Source organism: Parus major, chromosome 2, assembly GCF_001522545.3.
Source record: "Parus major isolate Abel chromosome 2, Parus_major1.1, whole genome shotgun sequence".
NCBI lineage: Eukaryota > Metazoa > Chordata > Aves > Passeriformes > Paridae > Parus > Parus major.
The window spans coordinates 93,318,901-93,342,026 of record NC_031769.1 but is presented as its reverse complement, the minus strand read 5'-3'; the positions used below and the strand labels follow the sequence as shown (position 1 = coordinate 93,342,026).

Here is a 23,126-nt window from a genome sequence, read left to right as displayed (position 1 = left end):
ATAGCTGTTTTTCATTTAGAAAGTTAGGCGTTGAAATTGTGTCTAAAAATCCACATTTCAATTATTTTATCACCTAGTCTTGCAAGTGCACACATCTGATACTGTTCTTTTGTGTGGCAGCTGTAAAAATTGTAAGCAATTTTTACTGTCAAGAAAACTCTGAATAAATAGAGGCTGTTAACTTAGGCAGATATCTGGGGTTATTTGGTGGCAATCAAGAACTCACAGCACTTCAACTAATGGGTTATGATCAGAAACTGTTCCTAATAGCCAGCTAGACGGATCTGAATATGAAGATTTCTATAATTTTGTTGTCAGCTTGTGATGTACTCTAGTGCTAATTATTTGGAACAATTATGTTTTCCTAATAACAAAAGAAGAACAGTGAATTAAGCAGGCTTACCTTCAGATCTTTAGATAACAGTTTAAATGCACTTGCCATTAAGAAATAACATTTCTTTTTCTTGTATGGAACCCTAATTATTGAAGATGCTTGTCTTTTAAAATCTACTTCTACTTTTTTTAAGCATGTTCAATGTGTCAGTTTACACTGATGACTTCAGTAACTAGTATTTTCTCAGTCTTAGTTTTATGCCTGTACCTCCCATAGACTGCTTACTTCATTTGGTTATTCAAAAACCATAATTAGTGCAGTAATTAACATGTGGATCCTTCAAAGGAAGACTGTTAGAATCATGGGACGTCTCTCATCATTCTTGCTGATGTATAGATGATAAAAAGACTTGGTTGAGGTGACAACAGGATTTGTATTACTGCATATTATCCGAACTGCAGGGAAATTCAGACAGGACCGTGGTCCATGGAGTCTTTCCTTCTGAAAAAAGTAATTATCCACACTGTTTCTATAATGTAACTAGGTGTTATCCTGCATTTGCAGCTGTCAAATCATTTGTTTTAAAACCATTTTTTATACCTTATGATTACTTGAAAGTTTGAGGGTTTGCATGTTGTCTTTCAAGCAATTACAGAAGTGGGGTGCAGCAAGTGCAGCAACAAAACAATAATAATAGTAATTTATATAAGCTTAACAGATTCCTTCTTGACAGTTGATTTCAGAGATGTTTATGGTAATGTTAAGTTGATACCATCGTAAGATTGCATTCATAAAGAATAGGCCAAATTTCATTTTAGTTATTTTCCCTGGAGAAAATATATTTGTTTGTTTAAGATTTCAGATAAGCTGAATCTCTTGTGTTTTCAAGCCATAGTAAATCAGTTGCTGATACGTGAGTCTCTGTATGGCTCATGTAAATATATTCCAGCATTTCTCTGAGATGCTTATAGTCAATGTTTTCAGCTTCAATATACAATGTTTTAAATTAATGCATTAAGGAAATTCACATTCTTTCATTCAGCCTTTAACTTTCTGTAAGTAGTGGTCCTCTTTTTCACATTCAGTGACATATGCCAGAAAAATTCAGTATTTTACCCTACAGGCAGCCCATGGGACTGGGATGAAATGGCCTCTATACATAGGGTATGACTTTATTTGCTAAAGAGGTTATTTGAAAAAGCCCTTAGGGTACTGCTGCCCTTTTGTCCCTCAAACTAGTAGGGGGAAAAATATAAAAGGAACTACACAGTAATCCCTTGTAGACAGGTGACCTTAAGCCAATTCTATACTGTAAGGTTTGTTTCCATTTAAACTCAAAACAGACAAAGGAAAAAAGCAAAATGCAGGTTTTAATCTGTTGCAGAAACATTGCTATTTTTTTCTGTAAATGTCTGTCAAATACAGACAACTTTTGCTGCAAATTCGTAAAACTGAGTATCATTCTGTATAATTTAATTTAACATTCTGTAGACATTATGCCCTATATTTTAGCAAAAACAGTATCTGAGGACTGATGGAAATAAACCTACCTCTGTTCTTTTCAGGTAACCTGTTCAGAATTTTATTTTCTTTACAACTGTTTAAATTTTGCAAGTACAGCCAAGAATAATTATGCAAACCTTCTGATTCCAGTCTTAACATTAAAAATGAGTCACCATCAGGATCCACTGGAAAAATCAGCAATCACTTTTGTCCTCTGAAGTTCTTTTTCCCTCTGTTCTTAGTGTTGGCCATTGATTGACATGAACAGTGCTATAGTAAAACCAGATGTTATGACAGGGTTATGGTCCCACTGCACGTGCACCATTTGGTGGTGGTGGTGTATTTGGTGTTTAAACCAGTTTTCAGCAGCAATAGTTTACCAATGAACAAAGCCCACAATGTTATTTTTTATATCATGCAATCAGCTGTTACAAGATATGTACCATCCCAATGTGAAACTGCTTTTTTGCTCTAGGCAGGCTTCAAAACACCATTATAAATTATGAACAGCAGCTCTGAACCCACCTCAGGATAGCCTCTCATAAGTCACAGGTGTGACATCACGGAGCACTGTAATTAATGGGTGTTATGCCACTCCCTTGACTTATGAGTTTTTCAGAGGCTTTTAATTACATTTGAGTTTAAGCCATTCTGGCAGAATTTTGAAGAAACTCCAGTGGCAGGCTCTTCTGAATGAAGCTGTTCTAGCGACATTTGGAAAATGAGCCACTCTGGTGGCTGAAGGAAAATGTTTCAGCCGCTCTTCACGCCTGGTAGTCTGGAGGGAGGTTAAAGGAAACAGCTTCTGTCGACTGCTGCAGGCACTTAGTTACTGTGTTCCTTTTCTGCATCAGGGGAGGAGCTGTGAAAACTGTGGTCAAATCCACATATTATATAAAATAAAAGAGGGAAAAACATCTGAAAAGCCAAGAATGTCTTGAAGGGTTATCATGATGTTATCAACCTGATTTTGGGTATAGAGGAGCCATTGTTTCACATGTGAGCGCAGACTTCATGTAACTGGTAAAGAAGAAATTTTTCACTTATCAAGAATGAATTATAAATGATCACAAATTAATCAGCATTTAAAACATTACTTGGGTTTCAGTGCCAAAACCCTATATCAGAAGAGCTTCACCCCTCATACACATACACACCAGAATGCACATATCACAATATTAACTCAGGTGTAAAGCTTTGTTCTCTAAACAGCTGAAGCTTCATGTCATTGTTTATGTGCACAAAACACACATATTTCTCCATATGTTGGCACCATATTGGTGTTATCACCATAGCATTCTCTCCTCTTCAGATGATATTTTGTTATAACATTTGTTTTTGTGAGGCAAATAAAATATAGTAAATGTAAACCAATTATTTAACCAAATTACTTTGATCGTGGGAAACTGACAATTAGTGTTACAGCTTCTCAGCAGTGAAATCCACACAATAGAGCAGACTGTGATATTCTGTACTGCAGTGTAAGTCGATGTAGTGCATTTATTTTGTGTAGCAAGCTGTGAGAGAGGAGGAGAGAGGCGCGGGAGAGGAGCGAAGTCTGTCTTGATGAACTATTATTCTGTATCTGTTCTGTGTTTTGTGCGTTGTTTAGTTTTTCTGGGTTTGCTTGTTAATATATTGGGACAGCTCTTCACAGCAACCTTCATGACTTATGTCAACACCTAAAGCATATACACGTGGGTACGAGATGATCAGCTAATTAATCAAGGAGTTAGAGACTTGCCAAACTACCATTTGTAATTTTGATTTCTATTAAATGCTGATGACAGGTTAGTTTGGTTACCTATAACCACTGTCCACTTTAACAGTCTTATCTTTTGCACATGGATTGGAGAAGTATTAAAATCATGTGCACTGTTATACTCACAGGATCTGGGTTTATTCTCAGACCTTGAATGCAGCCCTTCCATGAAATAGCTGTGAGTTAGGAGAGCATTCTGGGCATTCTCATGCAAATGAGGCCACCAGACATAACACTTTGCTTCAAAATTGAAGCATTTGCTCTGCAGTGACAAGTAGATTTTAAAAGTGGAACAGGTTTTCTGAGCTAAGTGGGCAACTCTATCTGTCCTCTGAGATCCACTTTCTAAAATAAGTACCCATACATGAAGTCCTAATTCCACATCTGAGTGCTCAGATTGGCACTTACTACATATCCATACATCTCTGTCGCTGTTTAACCAGGCCAATCTCATTCTGATGCAGATTAAGGTGGTCCCTTATCCTTGAGTATTGTCCTTCTCCCACAATCACACGATAAAAAAACACCAGAAGATGCACATAGCACTGCGAAGTTGAGGTTGATCTGGTATTCAACAACTCTTAAAGCCAAGGTCTCATGATACATTGCTTCAACCACTACAAATTTTAATTAATGCTACAGCATCTTCTCAGCAGCCCTCAAGAATTTAGCCAGTAGGTTATGAGGGTCCTCACCTGCTTACAGTTCACAGAGAATACCTGTAATCAGAAACTATTTCAGTCCAGTTTCGGGACCAACTTGAGAAATGGTAAGAAAATTCAACATGTGTTTTTCTCTCTCTCTCTCTGTAACAAAATGAGCACATCCCAAGTGCCACTTTTGGCTGTGCTCATAAAAAGTGGTGTGGAAAAGCAGCAGAGTTAAACACAGTGACTCGGGATTAGGTAGTTTGTAATCACCATCCTAATGCCCTTTAGAACCCAGAATGGATTTCAGAGCACTGGCATTAAATGATAAAGAATGAGCAGAATCCAGACTTTTAGTTTTGCTTTAATACAAAATTGTATTAATTGCTTTGTGACTCAGTGGGAATTTTGTCCATGTCCTGAATGTGGACACCATTTTACTCCTAATCTCTGACCAGTATTGTCCCATGTGCTGCATGCTGGAGATTGCAAAGATATAGGTGCAAATAATGCTATTAAATAGCAATGGAGGTACTTGATCTGCTGGGAAAGTAAGGATTTATAGAAGGTAATGGAGACAGTGGGTACTGGATTGCTGCAATGCTTAGACAATCAGGCTTCTCAAATTCCTTGTGGCCCAGTGTCAGTGGCATTGTCAGTGTAGTGCTGTATGATACCTCAGAAATGGCTAGTGGTTTCTTTACATGCAGGTTTGGGTATCAAATTCAAGGCATTCACTTTTGAAAATGTAGATCTTAAGACTTCACAGGTTGTTAGACCTTTTCAGTCATGTATGTCCATCCTCAGAAGCAGGAGCTTTCTTGGGATGACTGGTTAAAGTTATGGAGAGAGTTGCTTTCAAAGTTGTGTTTTCTGATGTTTGCAGCACATTTAGATGGTACCTCAACTCTAGGAACAAATTTCCCTCAAACCATCCCAATATATAATTCTTTAAATATTTGAGTTAAAATACTTAATGTTGGTGTGAATGGATAATAAAAGATGTTGAGAAAGAGCTATTGCAGTTGCCCTTCTATTTTGTTGTTGTTATTTTTGTTGTGCATTAGCTACATTATCTCCCAACGTCTTTTTGACCGGTTATTTAAGTAAAACTTGGTGTTACATTTCTTTTTATTACAAATGCTATTTATACACAAATTGTAGCAGATCATGATGCAGCAAAGAACTTTTTATACTGCATAGATTGTGCAGCAAAATAGTGCTTTATCAGCATTACATGCCTCAGTAAGGAGTGTTTTGCTGTTTTAAATCTCATCATTATGAGAAGAATTTATTATCTGGATACAAAGATTTTACTGGAAACTATTGAGCTAGGCTGTTGTCATCTAACTGAAAATGAAATAATGTTCATGATTATTAGACAAGGGGGATTAATGAAAAACCCACACTATATGTACTGTTTACATACAACCTTGGAGATCTACTTGATCAGTTCAAACATGGTCACATTCATTTTTGCTTCCTTGCCATGGAACAATCCCAGAAGTTATGGGCAATCCTTTGCCATTCGGCACTTAAAACTCCTTGTCTACAAGCATGATGCAATGTGAAGATGGTTGAGGAAATGAAGCACATGGTGTGACAGGCCCATCTGTGCCAGCTTTATGAAACAAAAGTGCCCAGTATGATCATCCTTGCCTTTTGTTCCACACGATGCTGCTCAGGCCACGGGTTTGTGAATGCTGCCAGTAGGGTCTGCAAACCTCGATTTATCTAACTGCTTCCTCTCCTGTGCTGTCTGCTCTCAGCTGCACTGCAAGCTTCCCTGCCCCCATGATTTTCTCCCTTTACCCAGCCCTTTTCCCCAGACGAATCTGAGGCAGAACCTCCTAGCAATTTTCCAAGGTTCTGGGCTCAAAGACTAAACTAATTTATTTTTGAATTGCAGATCAAACATAAACTGCAAAGAAGCATTTAATCAGTTAGGAGAAGCAAGGGTATGGCTTGTTTAAGTCCCAGAATCCATAAACCTGTAATGATTTTATTATATTGGTGTCAGTTTTCATTATTTTCATAAATGGGTGTTCCCTGCTTAATGCACGATATTTGCATCTGATGAACCAATGAGTTTAAACATGGTTTGTTTTAATGCTTTGTGAATTTGCATTCAAATTCATCAGAAGTAATTCTATTTGAAATCACATAGGGCTAAACATAGTGGTTGTAAATCCATTTGAATTGAGATGCCAGAATCAGCCCATTAATCTACAAATCTGCAATATAATTTTTGTATGGTTGGTGGGCTTCTATTCTGTTTTTTTGTGATGAGGCAGTGGGGATACCAAGTGCGTGTGTGGGAGGGGAAGTGTTTGAGGAGGTTGTGATAAATTGACCAAGTGGGAGTATAGCTTTGTTATGGAAACCAGCCTGTAAAAGGAACATATGAAAGGCCAGAGACCATGGTTTGAGCATGTCTGTCACTGCCACTTGAGGTAATTGCATGAGGAGAAAGCAAGTCTCTCAAATAACCAGATTCCCTAATATTTAGGATGATAGAGATTGGCACCAGCACCTTCTATTTGTTCTTCAGAGTGTCAGAGTTCACCCAAAGGTTGAAGTAGTGCTATAGCCTGCATTTAGTATTTTAAGTCCTCTTGCTAAACAATCTGGTACCTTGGATTTTTCTGTGGTTTATTGTTAAAAGGGGAATAAATGAATGAATGCAGCAAGGTTCAACTCCAACAGAAACAGACTCTTTTTGGAAGGAGTTGAGGGGGCTGTACTATAGCAAGCAGTGCTTCATTTCTTGAAAGCAGTAGAAGAAATCTGTATTTTTTTCATAGAAACTGGAGAATTGATTTAATTTCTGTGTTCTTAAATAGACTGAAATGTCTGAAATTAAGATGTTTGTTTAAGCTAATAGTTACCAGATTTGAAGATGAATACATCATTGTCTGCGAGTGCCAAAGAATGTGTGTATCAGAGGGATTACTCTCTAAGAAGAAAGGTTTATCAACAGCATTTTCCACACTACACATATTTCTGAAATGTAACAATGAGGTTTTGGAGAAACTATTTAAAAAACTAAGTAATACATGTAAAAAATACAAAAATTCTTAGTTTTCCATAATGTATGTTAGCCTTTTTAAAGGAATGTATTCATTCATTTATTTGAATAGATGACAATTCAAAATGGCATTCAGCTGATAGTTTTGAAAATGTTCATGTAATTATTTTGCTTAGTTATAATCAAGCTGAATTCAATTGCATGGTTATGTGTATGGCTGAGGGCAAGACTGATTTTTAGCTAAGTTTGTGTCTGCCTTCCTCTGGGAACTAGTAGTCCTGCTCTGGCCCTTGTGAAGCTGAAATTCAAGAATCTGTGTCCCTGTTTTCGATGGCTTGGACTGAAGCTAACGGGGTCCAGCTCAGAAAAGCATTTAGACCTGTGGTTAGCATTAGCTCTGTGCTTAATTCCCAAAAGTCTAACTACAGGCCCCTTCTTCTGCACTTGCAAGAATTGCGGTGAGCAGGAAGTCTGCCATCTGACATCTGTGAAATGAGCTGGTAGACTTGAGTCTTTTTCATAATGAACCAGTTTCCATCTCATAAAATTCTGTAATTGCAGATGGTATCAGTGGACACCTATGACAATCTCAGCAGAGATTGCAGCCCAGCATTCCTCATTATAGGGTACATGGACACTGAACTCCTCTCAGCTCATGAACGTGGGGTTGAGTCATTGACAGGGCATTATCAGGAAAATTGCAATGATGTGACTAGAGCTTCACGGTGGGTAAATGGAGTACCTCAACTCTTGGAGTTGACAATAGGCTCTCCTAAGAAATGATAATGCAGTGATTAAGACGTAAAACTGGGACTCAGCACACCTGGGAATTCTTGTGTGACCCTGGCAACACACTTCTTGTTTTTCACATCTCTGCTTGGAAAGTTAGTATAATGCTTTTTCCATTTTTATGGTGTTATTTAGTGATAAATATCTTACCAATTGTGAGCAATTCACGAGATACAGTTTTAGATAGATGCCATTAGATTTTAAGGCTGTTCTGTTCAGTTTGCATTTGCATATTCTTGTGCCTAGCACTAGTGGAATGCAGGCCAATTTTACTTTACTTCTGAATTCTGCATTGGGGAAATCAGCTTTATGAAAGAAACCTAAAAAAATTTCATAAAACTCACTCTATTGTGAAAGAGGCCCTAGAAAAAGTAACATATGAAAGAAGAAAAATATTAATTTTTGACTTCTTTTAGTTTGTTCTTTTAGGTGCTGATATAACTTCTGTTCTGTCTGTGTACATTTTCATATGTGCATTTTCTTTTTATAAAGAAAATAATATCATTCAAATATCTTTAGAGTATTTTTATTTCAGTAGAAGCACTTGAATAATGTTTTAAGGGTACTTGGAGACACAGTGAAAGAAGTGGTGAACCTCAATGGGTTTTGGAGCATTGGAAGGTATCCTAAAAGTTAAAGCTACAGAATCCATAAGCCGTACCTGTGACTTGCAGCAGCTGTTTCAACCTGTGATGCCATGGGCTGCTCTGAAGCTCTGTAATCTGCACATATTTGAAGTAACAAACCACAACGAGTCCTGGCAATTGGTCTGTTCCATGCCAGAAGTTAGAAAAGTCTGAGCTCACTAAACTACAGTAGCTGGAAAAAGAGTAAGAAATGTTTTTTTATAAGGTAGCTGAAATAAGAACCTTTTAACCAAAGTGTCAGCAGGACCTGTTAGTTTCTTAGTGATTTTGAAAATCAGATCTTCCAGGTATCTCGCTCCAGGCTTCTGGGGTTGTTTTTTAGTTTGGGGGGTTTTATTTGTTTGTTTTTGTTGTCGTTTTTTGGTTTTGTTGCTTGGAGTTTTTTTGGCAGGTATGTTATCTGGTCTCCATTTTGTCACATATCCAAAGCTTTATTGCTTTCATAGAAATTATCATGAATTTCTCTGAAATTTTGGCTACTGTAACAAAAAAAATTTGAACTAAGTTCCAGCAATAGTAAAAGTGCTTGGCTTCATTTATACTCCCGCTAAGGATGTTGTACCAGGTCCTGGGTATGATGGCATTCACTGCAGCGTGCATCATGCTACAGACAAGTGAGCCATGGTGTTTTCAAACCACTTGACATCTTTTAGTTAGCATGGTTTTAAACATTACTTGGCCTCAGTTGAAGACAGACATAGATAATAAATCTATTCTAATAATAATAAAAACAATAATAATAATTAATAATAAATATAATAATAAATAAAAATAATAAAGCACTTAAACAAGCGCTTTCAAAATTAAGAACTAAGAGGCATTTTAAAATATTTTAGATAAATATAATCATGATTTAATTTTAAAATATTCCCTCTTTTCCTAGTCTAATTTGGGTCTCAGGAAGGAAAAAAATTAAAAGAGCTAATGAGATGACCTAGCAGAGTGGCAGGGGTTGTTTACTAGTCCATATTTGACTAGGATTCATTTTTCATATGATTGACAGTCGTCAGAAGTTCTTTGGGTTTTAAGACTTAGGGGGCCACAGAATTGAGTGAATTTTAGTTCAGAATGGAGATGTTTACAGAAGTTATTTAAGTAGTTCCTGCAGAATCCCATGCTGCTTTTCACTGAATTGTTCTGGAATAGTATGGATTTGGAGTATAAATGGTGATGAGCTGGGTTAAGTCTTACTCTTAACTACCGTACAGTCTATTTATTCCATCTGGGAGCTTCCTCACCTTGGCACCTGAAAGTGGATGAGGCAGCTGAATTGACTTTCCATTTCTCACCATGTCTAACCATCTTCCTGCAGTATGGCATGAACATTCTAGTCTTTCATCAAAATAATATTATGCTTATCTAATAGAGACAAAAATTTTCCTCCCTCTCCAGCATTTGCAGATTATGTAGCCAGAATATCTGCGCTTAAACCTTCAATATTTCCATTCAAGTCAGACTTCTGATAGATCTTGTTTCACTATTCTGAATATTCTTTCGTCAAGATCTCTCTCCTAGAAAAATCAAGACATAATCTAGTTGTATCTGTACAAGAACAATGCGTAGCAGACGTGCCTTTGAATATGCAATTAAAAATTGCTTTGGCCTGTTTTCTTTTCCTGTTTTACATTTCATAAACTCACATGTAATTTGATGAACACTGTCATTCTTTAAATTTCTTCTGCATTACAGTTCTCAGGGGACTTGTCTCTCATTGAATATATTTTTTGCATATTTACTTTCTCCACAAGTGCTAGTATGCAATACCACAAGTTCAGTCTGATCTTATTATTTTCTTATTTTCTTATGTTACATCCTGGTTTTCTTTGTACTGTTGTTAATGCTTCCAGTTTGGTATTAGCTCCATGTGCCATCTAAAAGCAGTTGATTTCTTCCTCTAGATAATCAACAATTTGGTAGTCTTATCAATAGGACAGTGTGGTAATTATTCAGGTCTGGAACACATAACTTTGCAGCCAAGTGAAGGCAACTTGGTAGGGAGGTTCTGAGCCATTTGGGAAAGCTGCTGTTCAACAATTTACTTTGCATTTCCTTGCCTGCCAAAGTAGACTATCTTGCAATTCCTGCATCGACAGTGCTCAGCAATGGCCCAGAAAGCACCAGCTTTTATATCTTCTGTCTTGCTTTATCTACATCCTGCCTTGTGCTTTCTAACACTGGGGGTGGAAGACAGTTCATGTAAGTGCTACTCTATCAGTAGCACTGAAAATAAATTCCTGTCGTCAGAAGGGTTAGTTACATGAATGGCTCTTCCTTTGAAGATATTCTGGAAACATGCTGCTTCCAGCCTTCACCAGACGTGATTCATGAAAAAAAGACTTTGAAAAAGAAAACTCTACCCTAGAAAGTGGTATAAAAGAGTTACCCATCTCTGCAGCCTGTATTTCCCATCCAACCTCCCAGAACCAGCAAGCACCCCTGCTTCATGCTTCCTAAGTAATCCCAGCATTACTGCTAGGCCTGTGACACTCTGAGGTGAAAAATCAGCATGTTTTCTGATGCTCATAATTTTGGGCATGGGAAGAAGTCTTGATGCTGTCAGGTGCCTCAGGAGGGAGGGGCAGCAAAGGGGAAGGCCTGTGCATTGAAGGTGTCCCGCCTATAACCAGCCCTATTCCATCCTCCTTGTATGTTGTCATTTTCCTTGCACTGAGACAGACTTTTGGGGTGGGAAATCTGATGTTAGAAATTTGGAAACTGCCTTCACAATTAATTCACCTTCATCTTAAGCCAGGTACCACTGTGGAGACAGCTGCACTCATGGCTGATCATGTGTTGTGGCTACACATGTAAGGCTGAAGCATCTAATCATGTTGGGTTTTTTTCCAAAACACAGCTTGGCGTGACCTACAGCTTTCAGACTAAATTATTGTAGTGCTTTTTTCCAGCTGTAGATCTATTGCGAAAATGCACAAATATTATTTGCCACTGGCATTACACTTGATGTTGTAAAACCAAAGAAACAGATCTTTCTCCACTGAAAACCTGTAAAGTGAGAACTATAAAACCCTTTTCCCTTGTTTTCTTCTGAAACTGGTTGTAATGCTTTCTTCCTCTCACTGTGTCAGACTCTACAGCTTAACGTAATGTGTTTCACTCCTCCAGTTTTCTTTACTATATTCCCAGGCAAGTGAGAGACTAAAAGGAAAATATCAAATGTATGTCAGTGTCTAGATAAAAAGCTGCAAAATTAAGTTATGAAGCTTGCCCTTTTTAGCAAAATCTCATCTTGGACCAGTATAGTTCCTTCCTCGTAGCAGTTTATTGCTTCTAATAATGCGAATCAGGGATCATTCCAGTGTGCTTTTGATGAAATCCACAAAAGAGAGTATGCTCATCTCCTTCAATGTTTTGGACATTGAAGCAGAATATTTTTTTCCAGGTAAGAAAATGCATTAATTGCTTCACTTAGTAGATTAGCATTAGCTTTTGATATAAGCCATCCCATAGACTCCTGACACTTTGCATGCTGAGCAGTCTTGTCCTTGAAGTTACTGTAGTGCACAATGATCAGAACTTACCGCTGATGTTTTGTTAGCATTTACCAGCAGTGTCTTGGCAGAGGGTGACCTCCAGTACTGTCTCTAAACATTTTCAATTTACAGACTCAAGAATTTTTGCTGCCTTTGCCTCTCATTCTTTTGAGGAGGTCAGCCCTTTATGAATTTGCCACAAGAAGTTCAAAATACACTATATACTTAAACAGCTAAATAGGAATATAGCTGCAATGAACACACGACATACAATTCATTTTAATATTTATAGAAGAAATTCATGTTGTTTTAAGTGTACACAAGCAGCTGCTGTCATTTGGCTATGAGCAGATGTTAGACCTCCGAAAGCTTCACTGACAATTAAAATACTAACAGTTAGTGTTTTACCCCAGCTGCAGGTTCTGTTTACTGTAAATTTGATTTTAATGGTGCCTCTGTGCAGTTATTGAATAGGTTTGTTTTCTACTATACATGCAAAAGTGTCTACAATGAAGACAAATGGTTATTTCCCATAATTTACTCTGGAAAGATATGAATATAGCTCTAACGTAGTTCAGTTTATAAATGAAATACAGATATGACTATCACATTTGAAATGGTAGTTTCTGCTGTCTTAACTAACAAAAAGAACTAAGGAAACTTACTATTTGTAGTTATTCCCAAGCATTCCACCTAAAAACTGCTGCGCTTTTTAAATGGGTTGAGATGTACCCTCAAGCAAAGAACAGGTGCTTCTTTTTACTGAAAGGGTGCATAAATCAGAATAGATAAATACAGAAAATCATGATACTCACAGTTGATAGGTATGCTGAAGAATGTAATTTCTGCTTGATCATTTAATAACATAATGTTTTATTTTAGGTATCCCTTACAAGAGTCTGTTCTCTTTAGTGCATATATGTACATCAAACGTTAGGGAAGGCCAGCCATTTTCAGAATTGTTAATCCCAAAGGCCTGATTATGCAAACACAATGCATAATGCAAGCAACCATGTTTAGTCCCTTTGAGACTATTGAGGCTAACTATGGCAGTAAGCAGTACGCCTGATAAATAAATGTTTATAAAACCAGGATTTGGATGTATATATTCTTGAAAAACAAAAACTTTTGCTGAGATAACAATGACAAAAAGGGATTTTTTTTCTTCTTTTGACAAAGCTATTAGTGTCTAGGACTAGACCTAGTTCAGAAATCCAGATCATTTTCCCTGTGAGCAGAGCTTGGGGGGTTTTTCCCCTATTTTACTCATATTAGTGTATTATTTTTCATATTGTATTATATTATGTGTTCTGTCTGCCTAGGAAACAGAAATCTCTGGTTTTCCCAAGCACAACCTGAACCCCTTGAAATTGGGATTCTGATTTAGAAGTGCTAAAAATGCACTTTCCTTTTGCACTGCAGGGGATAAAACAGAAAGAGTGCATCCGAGTATCATCAATGTCAGTTGTTCCCAAACTGAGGGCCAGAGTAGTCTTTGAAGCTGGACTGCCAAGAAATGTCCAGACTGGCTATCTTCATCTCAAGCTGCTAAATTGCACTGGAAGAGATATCTGAAATACTCCAGATACATTCCTGATGCTGCCTGCCCGGGTAGTTAATTGCTGCATATGCCACAGAGAGGTTTTTGCTCACACATCAGAGTTGAGAAGAGCAGCCTGTGTGGTGGCAAACTGGTAAAGAGAAAAGTGGTTTGCAAGTAAACCAGTTTCACCACAGGTTAGGCAGCTGTAAATTCTGCATGTTAACACTGTACATGTTTGCCACAATCAGTGGGTGTTTTGGTATGTATGTTTTTTATTTGCATTCTGTCTGTAACACTGGGCTCTATAGCATTCATTTTTGACCTTGAGTGCAGGAAAATAAAAACTGAAATTTTTCCTAGAGAAGGCCCTTTTCCAAAGGTTAATTAGACACTGAAGGGAAACTAAACTAAACCAAACCAAATAAACTGCCTAAACACCCTAACAGAATGGCTTGGCTATTTAATTTGGTGGTTTTCTTTTTCTTTTGTGTCTTTTTGGGGCCATTGACATAGTTCTGTAAGATGTGGAAGGTAAAAATAGCAAGCAGGAAATTTCAGTCTGATTTTCAAAAGAAAAAAATAATACAAGCACAAATTAAATGTGCTTTCTTTCACATTTTTAGAAATCTAAAGGACATCTGCTTTTTAAGATACCTGAAATGCTAAAACTTCATCCTTTATTCAAGCAGTTCTTAGAAGACCTTGAAGTTTCCAAACATGATTGAGTGGTTAAGGACAAAACTAGAAGCTAAGGCTGTCTTGAGTCCCAGCATTGAAACATGAGATTACTGGATTTTTAAGTATAAAATAAATTATGAACATTATTTGGGATTTTGCTGTTGTTGTTTTTGATTTTATTTTTAATATATTGAAAGGGGAAAAAATTAAGTGTTCCTGTATTGGTATCTCTTGAGATTTATGTAATTTGTGTCAATGGAGGAATTTTTTAATGTCTCTTAGGGAGCTGGTAAAATCCCCTGTAGGTATACTTATTCGTATTGCTTTACAAATACTCACTGCCTTTGTGGACATAATAGTAACAGGGCCATTTTGGGTTGCTGATTTATTTCACTTCTTGGTTTGACCCATCATATCTTCAGCAGAGGACATGAATGAGCCTTCACAACCTCTTACTTACAAGCTTAACTAGCTGGTTTAAAAAATGCTGGCCCATATGTGCATTATTTGCACATAAAAGCCTTGCAAATGATAAGGAAAAGTTTTTGCTATGGTCAGGGAACAGAGATCAGAAAAATGCATTTATTATTATGGCCTCTGAAAATCAGGGAAATCCCAAATTATGCCACACTTCTTAGACAGTATTTAGCTAATTGAAGTAGAGATCATTACAAAAATAATTGAAAGAAAACAGAGCAGAAGCTTGTAGCTTGATCAAGACATAAGTTATATTACTGTATGAATTTGAAAAGTGGGCTTACTGTATTATTCAAAATACTGTGCTGCAATGTAGACAATAACTTTTAAAATAAGAAAATCAGTTGCTTGTTCAAGTGATATTAGACATAAGGTGATTTTTTAATATCTTTTCAATTCCTTACAGGTTGTATTTAATTGAAGGAAAATATGTTTCTTTGCATTCACAGTATTTAATATTCGTTGCATTTTAGCAGATACGAAATGTTTGTTTGTGTCAATAAATACTATACCTAATCACCAACATATGAAAAATTAAGTGTTGCTGAATAGGGGACTACAAATCAGCCTCCTAGAACTTTTATAGAAAGGGAAAAATAGCTGTTTTAAGCTAGCTGTGTAAATGCAGATCATTTCCGTCGTCATAACAGATTATTTCATTTATGACTTACTGCTTTGTCCTAAAGGTGCTCCTTGTGAAGGATGTCCTCAGCCCAGCCTCACCACACACAGCCGCTTGCTACAAGTTTTGGGGAAGGATTAGAATTCTAAAGAGGCTGCTGGCTGAGAGCAAGGTGGTGCTTTACATATAATATTAGCCCAGACTTTCCTCACGCATTACGCGTTTCTTTCTGAGACAAGTCTCCTTAATGCCATCTTTATCTGCTACACGATGCATGAAATCTACTTTCTGTTTTAGAACTGCAGCTGACCCCCGACCCCATGAGTGGCGCCACAATGTGACCTTTCTATTGTCATCAGCTTTCATTCTCCTGAAAATTCTATGAATTTTTATTACAAGTTTTTTTAAACCAAGCTGAGGCTTCAACAAATTACTTGACACAGATGAGATGAAGTTGTTGAAGTAGTGTTAGATAAGTTTTACAGCCAGCATGTGTGCTGCTGAACAGTACAAAGCCAGTGTCCTACAATGTCATACACCAGTAACTGCTGAGCCTACTATTGGATAAATACATCATTTTATGGAACATTGATTGTTCTATAAACCCAATGGAGTATTATGCTCTATGATCAAACCATTTAGATTGTGTGTAGAGCACAGAAAATGCCATATTCAGGATGGTACTAAAAGTGCCATTTGTGTATTTTATGGATGTCATTACGGGGGAAACTTCTCTCTGTAGGCCCTGTTTACTGCAAAATTTTTTAGTCTGTAATGACATTTTTCATTCACAACGTATGCCTTCAAGAGAGGGGGCCCTTGTTTTATTTGTTTCATTCGAGTTTACTGCACAAATCCTGTACATTTTAATTAAATGTAAGCTTAACAAAAGAATAAGGTATTTATTCTGTGGGGAACAAATGATGACAGTAACAAAAGAATAAAACAGACACACAAAAGGAAGTCAGGTATTGAGTAAGAGAGAGGGGAAGAGGTACTAAGCCCTATTTCTAGTTTCCCAGACACACATTAAACATCAAAGCATTTCTTTTAGCCCTATTTCAGGAGTTTGTGGTCTCAGAGAATTAAAATAACCTGTGAATATGGATTTAATGTCTAAAATATCCTGACATTTTCAAATAAAAAACTAACAGTCGCTTAGGACTCCAACTGATAAATAATGGCTCTGCTGAAATGACAGACTTCTTGGAAAGAAACCAATTCTCTGATCATTGCACCCCTAGATATGAAACACCTCCTTACAAATTGTCTGAATATGAGCTCTCATATCATTATATTTTGTCATTTTAATGCCTATTTGTGTATCTTTTTAATTTGCAGTGACATGCAATCAGCAACAAGTCCACTTTTCCTAATATTAATGTGGGCTTGTATTGCAGCTTATGTTTGCCGTGTCAGCCAACACTTACCCCTTCTCTTTAACCATTAAGAGGGGGCGAGATGCAGGCTGGATTTACTGGGACAACATGGTTTGTTGCTACATACAGTCCAATAATGTGACACGTTCCTTAAATACATAAAAATTCCTACAAATGTTGTGTTGGATTCCAGTGCTTCATTATGGGAATAGCAGCTAAGCCTCAATGTCTGTTGTTTTCTAAATATCTTCCCTACTTGGCTTTTCACTGTTAAAACAAAAGAAAATCAGTAAAATCTGCAATTCATATTTACCATGAAAAATCACTAAAATTGAAGTTGATGTGCCCAGTAAATTCTTGGTCATAGTCCAGTTAAAATTTAAAGTTACAGTAGATTCACGTTAGTTTAAATGACACTTGAACTTCTACACAGCTCAACATTAATTCATTATAGTTGAAATGGAAGAATCTTCAGTGGGTGAATCTTTTACAATCTGATTGAGGCTGTTACATTTTATAGGAGCCATTTTTCAAAGCAGTACTGACAGCACTCGAAGTTATTAAATTGCTGAATCAAAAGATGGACCTGCAATCGCATTTATGAACTGTGATGGAATAGCTGGGGTTGCACTGAGCTGAGGTTAAGATGTTGGTGTAGTTAAGCTTCATCACACCCCTTAGTGACAGCAGTATTTACCCATGTAGTTTACTTTAATGGTCAGGAAGTGGCTTAACTCACCTCTGGATTCAAATAGATTAAGTAAGCAGTCAGAATGGCATAATTATCAGTGCTGCGAGGGATTCACTGGATAGCTCTTCACCCAGGAGACTTCCCATTCAATTGCACAGTAAAGACTGGAGTTGCATAGATTCACAGGCGCAGCATTTATTTGAGGAGATGAAAACAGGGTGAATTTCCTTTTTCTTTCCCTTCCCCAGACCTGAGCTTCTCCTCAATACACTGATGATGTGTCCTGTACATAAATTATTATGATCTTTAGAGAAAGTTGTCATGATTTTAGTGTATGTGCATGTGAAAATTATGATTGTAGAGTTATTTTGATTTTGGAATCCAGTGAAAAATGCATGATTTGTGGAGTTATTTTGATTTAGTGCCACATCATTGCCAGGCTCCTCTTTTATCTTGTCAACAAAGCAAGATTCCTGAGAGAATTAATTACTTATACTCTATTACAAAATGTGGAGGAGCTAAGATAATTGTCATTTTATGTTGATTTCCCCTTCCTACTTTTCTGCTCTTTGGGGGGTCATGTGAATGTCAGTGCCTACAGAGAGCACAGGAAAAGTGGGAATAAGAACCAATTGTATTCCACAGTAGGCTTACTTTGTTATACCTGACAAAGTGTACTTCAATTGCATGTGCCAAATTTTTATGCAACATCACCTGGAAACTCTCTGATGTTTTTAATCATTAATTTTATTTTCCAAAGATAACCTGCGTTGCAAACCAGGAATCAGAAAGTTGGAGGGCGTCAGTTTAGACTTGTGAAGGTGATTTGCAGCCTTTCAGCTTGACAAAATTACTTCTTTGTGCTTCACAGTACAGCTCTCTAACAGAAGCTCTGTAATTGGAAAAAGGACGGATAGATGGATAGATGGTTGGATGGATGGATGGATGGATAGATAGATAGACAGATAGATAACAGTATAAGACCTCGGTCTTTTAATTATTGATATTATTTTGGAATTTTAGTTTGATATGCGCCTTAACATAGCAAGTTGCTAGAGTCTGCAAGGTGCTAAATATTCAGTCTTGGAGTAAATCAGCTTCTAAGTGTGAACTTACCTTTAAGCAAATGAGTCTGTTTTTTAGAGCCCATTTTAATTCTCTGTGGGATCAGGGTCTGACAGCTCTGTGCTTTGAGTGAAAGAGCCCCCTTAGACCAGCTTTAGTATAATTTGCTTGGTCTCTTGAGTTCAATGAAGCATGTTTTTCACTAGAACTGGCTTGGAAAGTAGTGCTAGCCTGAAATTTCACTGTAAGTGTCACTTTTTTCCTTGCCTGTTTTTATCCCAAGCAAGCCATAGCATAGCTATTTACCTTAGTGGTAAGAAGCTACACCTGTTATTCCAGAGACATGATTCCAGTCTGTGTAGATGAATTTAAACTGGGATGTGTATATAGGCAGTCTCAGCAGCATGGACTTAATCAGCCTTCCCAAGGCCCATCTGTCACTAGACCCTCACCTTGTTTGTAATGTCCAGCACCCACTCTTCTCTCTGTGTGCACTGGTTGTGTCCCACAGCTTGCTCCCAGCACACGGAGGAGCTTCCTGGCTCCTTCTGGATGGCGCTGCTATGGGGAGACAGGGAGGGATAGAGCTATGCTTCCATGGACATCCACAGAGCTGGCCACAGGGTCCTGTCATTTATGTCTTCCCAAAAGCATGTGGGCCATTGTTTGGAGGGTGATGGCCTTGACTTTGTACAGCTTTGGGCACCATTTGCCTTGCGGAAGCTTTATTGTTAGTGGTGAGAATTGAGAAGGAAACCTTCAATGAGACAAAACCAAACTGGGTGGCACAGCAATCAGCTGGAATATGGAGGTTACAAGTATTATAGTTTGTTAATTGATTTCAACTAAGATGTGTAATTGGGGGGTCTCTGGATTAGATTTTATAGAATATACGGCTTAGGGTAAGAAAACTACCAAGTGTTTTCTCCAGGAAACTGGGTGAATGACTGAATCAGTCACATGAGCTGGAGAAGATGCTGGATGGAAAAGGAAGGGGAAGACAATGGCATCAAAATGACAGCATGGCAATCACCTCCCCAACAAAAGCTGTGTATTAAGATGTGCCACGGTTTCTCACACCAAGATAGGTTTAATGTAATATACAATCCTAAAAATCATTACTGGAGTACTGAAATAACACAATAGGATCTTCTATAAAAGATGTGGCTTTTACCTGTACACTGTATTTATCTGGGCTTTTTTTATACAGAATATTTTTTAAAACACATTTAAATTGTTAATAAGCTGCAGAATTGTTACACTCAGCAATTATTTCAACCGTAAATATGTTGTTTGGAAAGCATGCAAATGGGTTTTGTTCATTTGCTCATTTTATCTGTGTTTTCTGTCAATGAAATCTAAAAATTGACAAGGAATATTTTCCATTTAAGCTACGATTTGTTAAAGTAATGAACTGATACTTGCCATGATACCATGTTAACAGCATATTTTGTCTTGTAGGCATTGTGTCCAAGTCCTATGAGTGCCGACTGAAGGGACAAGGAGCAACCTTTGTGGAAACCACGAGCCCTTTTACCGCAGCAGCACTGGGAGAGGTTTCTCCAGTGAAGGAGAAGGCCTTTCGGGGCAGCAGGAGACAGCCACAGTCCCCTGAGGAAGTTCAGCAGTTCATTATTATTCAAGGATACGATGGCGACTTCGCCATCGACGCTTCCGTGGAAGAGACAGCAGCGGCCACCCTGCAGACGCTGGCGATGGCAGGACAGATGGCCAGGGTGGTCCACATTACAGAGGATGGGCAGGTCATAGCCACAAACCAGAATGGCTCCCACGTGAGTAGTGTGGTTCCTGAGCAGATCCTGACAGAGCAGTTAGCAGATGGTGCCACACAGGTGGTGGTGGTTGAAGGAGCAGGAGCTGACATGGAGGAGGCCGTTCAAATAGACACGGTTCCTGACTCCAGTAGCACAGTACTGCAGCAGATAATGCGACAAGAAGTTTTAGATGCTTCTGAGGCTACAGCCCATCCTCCGGAGTCCTCCTCGGCATTAGATGCCCTGCTTTGTGCTGTGACAGAATTGGGTGAAGCGGAAAACAAATCTGGACTCCTTGACAGATGCAGGTCTGGTCACAAAGACTTCTTGCAAATGCACAACCCAGAGATGCCCAGCATTCCCAGTGATGCAGAGGGACAAGAAATACAAATGTTCCATGAAGTTCAGGAGTCTCAGGAAGATACCAAACCTATGGAAGTAGTGACAAGGGTCATGCACCCATCAGCTGTAATTGCATCTCAGGAGAGAGCTCAGGCTGCCTTCAAGAACATGGTGCAAGGAGTGTTGCAGTTTGCTGTGTGTGACACGGCTGCGGCCGACCAGCTCATGAAAGAAGGTGTCACCCAGGTCATTGTAAATGAGGAAGGGACTGTGCATATGGTAGCTGGAGAAGGCTCTCAGATAATTATGCAGGAAGCTGGTAGTCACACGCTCAGTGTGCAGAGCGAACACATGGATTTAGTGGAGTCAGATGGGGAAATATCACAGATTATTGTCAGTGAAGAATTAGTTCAAGCCATGGCTCAGGGTTCTGATGGTGACTTCTCTGAAGGTGCAACGCACTACATCGTCACAGAATTGCCACCAGACATGCAGGATGAGCCCGGTGTGTACTCACACACCGTGATAGAGACAGCTGGGTCCCAAGACGTTCTGCAGGCTGGTACTGCTATAAAAGCAGAAGCTGTAGCCCCTGATAGAGCGAGAGAACAGTTAACAAGCATGGTCATTTATACAGAGGGTGGCTCACAGGTAATTCAAGGCCAGAGAGATTATAACAAAGTACAAGAAGCATGAGGAGCTTCACATATAGGCTGGGTGCAGAGCAGAGCTGGATATTGCCAGAATCATGGAGGCACTGCATTCCTGGAATGTTTTCTGTAAAGCCTTCTCAGTAGAACCTCCTCCAAGACAGGTAACAAATACATATCCTGCTAATAGGAGGAGTTCACTGAAGAGGATAATACAATTTTGTTACAATTGCTCTAGTAACTATTATATGGGATTATTATAAAACAAGCATACTAGGGTACAAAACAGGATAAAAAGCCCCTTGCCCAAAATAGAAATTGTTCTGTTCAGTGCTTTCTTTGTCGATGTTTTTGTCTTAATGTTGTTTTATCTCAGGGTAATTCCCTGCCTTCTGTCATTTTTGTATAACATAATCACAGGAGTAAAATAATTGCACTTACATGTACATTTTGTGAACTGATAAATATGCAAAAAAAATACAAACCCCACAATAGCAAGGTAAACAGGCAAGTATTCATACAGTATTGGGTGCCCTTCTTCATTTTAAAGCAGAACAAGTGATATTTTGCTTTCCAAAATCTTCCTTTAAAACATGCTTGGCTAAAAATATGTCTTCAAAATAAGGAATTTTTTTTGCATCTAAAATGAAAGTTTTCATAGTACTTTACTCTTTCATGGTAACACATAAGACTTTCCCTAAAGAAGAGCTCAAAAAAGCTACACTTCAGAAAATCCTTGATTATACATATTCGGGAAGAAGAACTTGATGCCTGTAACTTCCACTTAATTTTAGATGAGAGTCCTACATAAGAAATGTGCATTTTTTGAAAAAAATATTGTCACTGTCAGTGTTTTGCTTTTCTTATAACTAGTGCTTCATATAAATACCATTTTGCAGTTCATTTTGTGAGCTACTTCTCAAATGTTAGGAGGATTTTTAAAGAAAATTCTGACATTGACATTAACAAGTAGGGGGAAAAAAAGGTGACCTTGTATTTCTTGCTTAGTCCAGAATGTCAGTTATTTACTTGTGGATATACTGCAATTGTTCAATGCAAGTTCATGTTGAAAAGATCTGTTTCATGATAATACTGCTTCTGTTTCTTTAGAAAAATTGTAAAATATAAACTGGCAAGGTTTGGGGATTTTTTTTTTTTTCATCTTTCAAATAAAATGTTAGCATTAAAATGAAGCATCATGATTTTTAATATTAAACAATAAACAGAACTGGCATTCAGAAGGAGCAAACGAATGCTATCTGTTATGTCTGTGCATTTTCTCTTTTCTCTTTTCCCTTCTCTGGCTTGCTAGATAGATAAAGATAAAAGAATCTAATTTCTGAAGTGTGCCTCATGCATGCTTAATATAATTGTGTAAGTGTTTAGGGTATAAGCCATGCTGACTCTAGAGATAACTGGGTTTCCTATCATGTTTAATATCTTAAAATTATCAACTGTAAGAAAGTTGGGGTGGGGTAAAACAATAGTTCCTTCCTGAAGCAACTGCTTAAAAATGTATTTTATTATAGGGCTGCTGAGAAAAGGTGCTTCATTCTGGGGCTATAGGATCCTGCTGCCTCTTCATCTCTTATTATTATTATTTTTCAAATTTTATTATTTTCCAAGAGTTGAGGTTGTGTCTTTGTCAAACCCCCAAAAAAGTAAATTTCAAGTTAGACATCAAGATTCATAATTAGGCGAGT

At 37.8% G+C, this 23,126-nt stretch overlaps 1 protein-coding gene across 1 annotated transcript in view; it reads left to right on the top strand.

Annotated features, from left to right (window-relative positions):
* The window catches only part of ZNF407 (zinc finger protein 407), a 335,252-nt gene extending 312,564 nt beyond the window's left edge, over positions 1–22,688 (top strand). Inside the window, exon 9 of the mRNA XM_015618174.3 lies at positions 20,118–22,688. Within this exon, the coding sequence (XP_015473660.3) occupies positions 20,118–21,469 (1,352 nt within the window). The 3' untranslated portion in view covers positions 21,470–22,688. The remainder of the gene's footprint in view (positions 1–20,117) is intronic.
* The last annotated feature ends 438 nt before the right edge of the window (positions 22,689–23,126 follow it).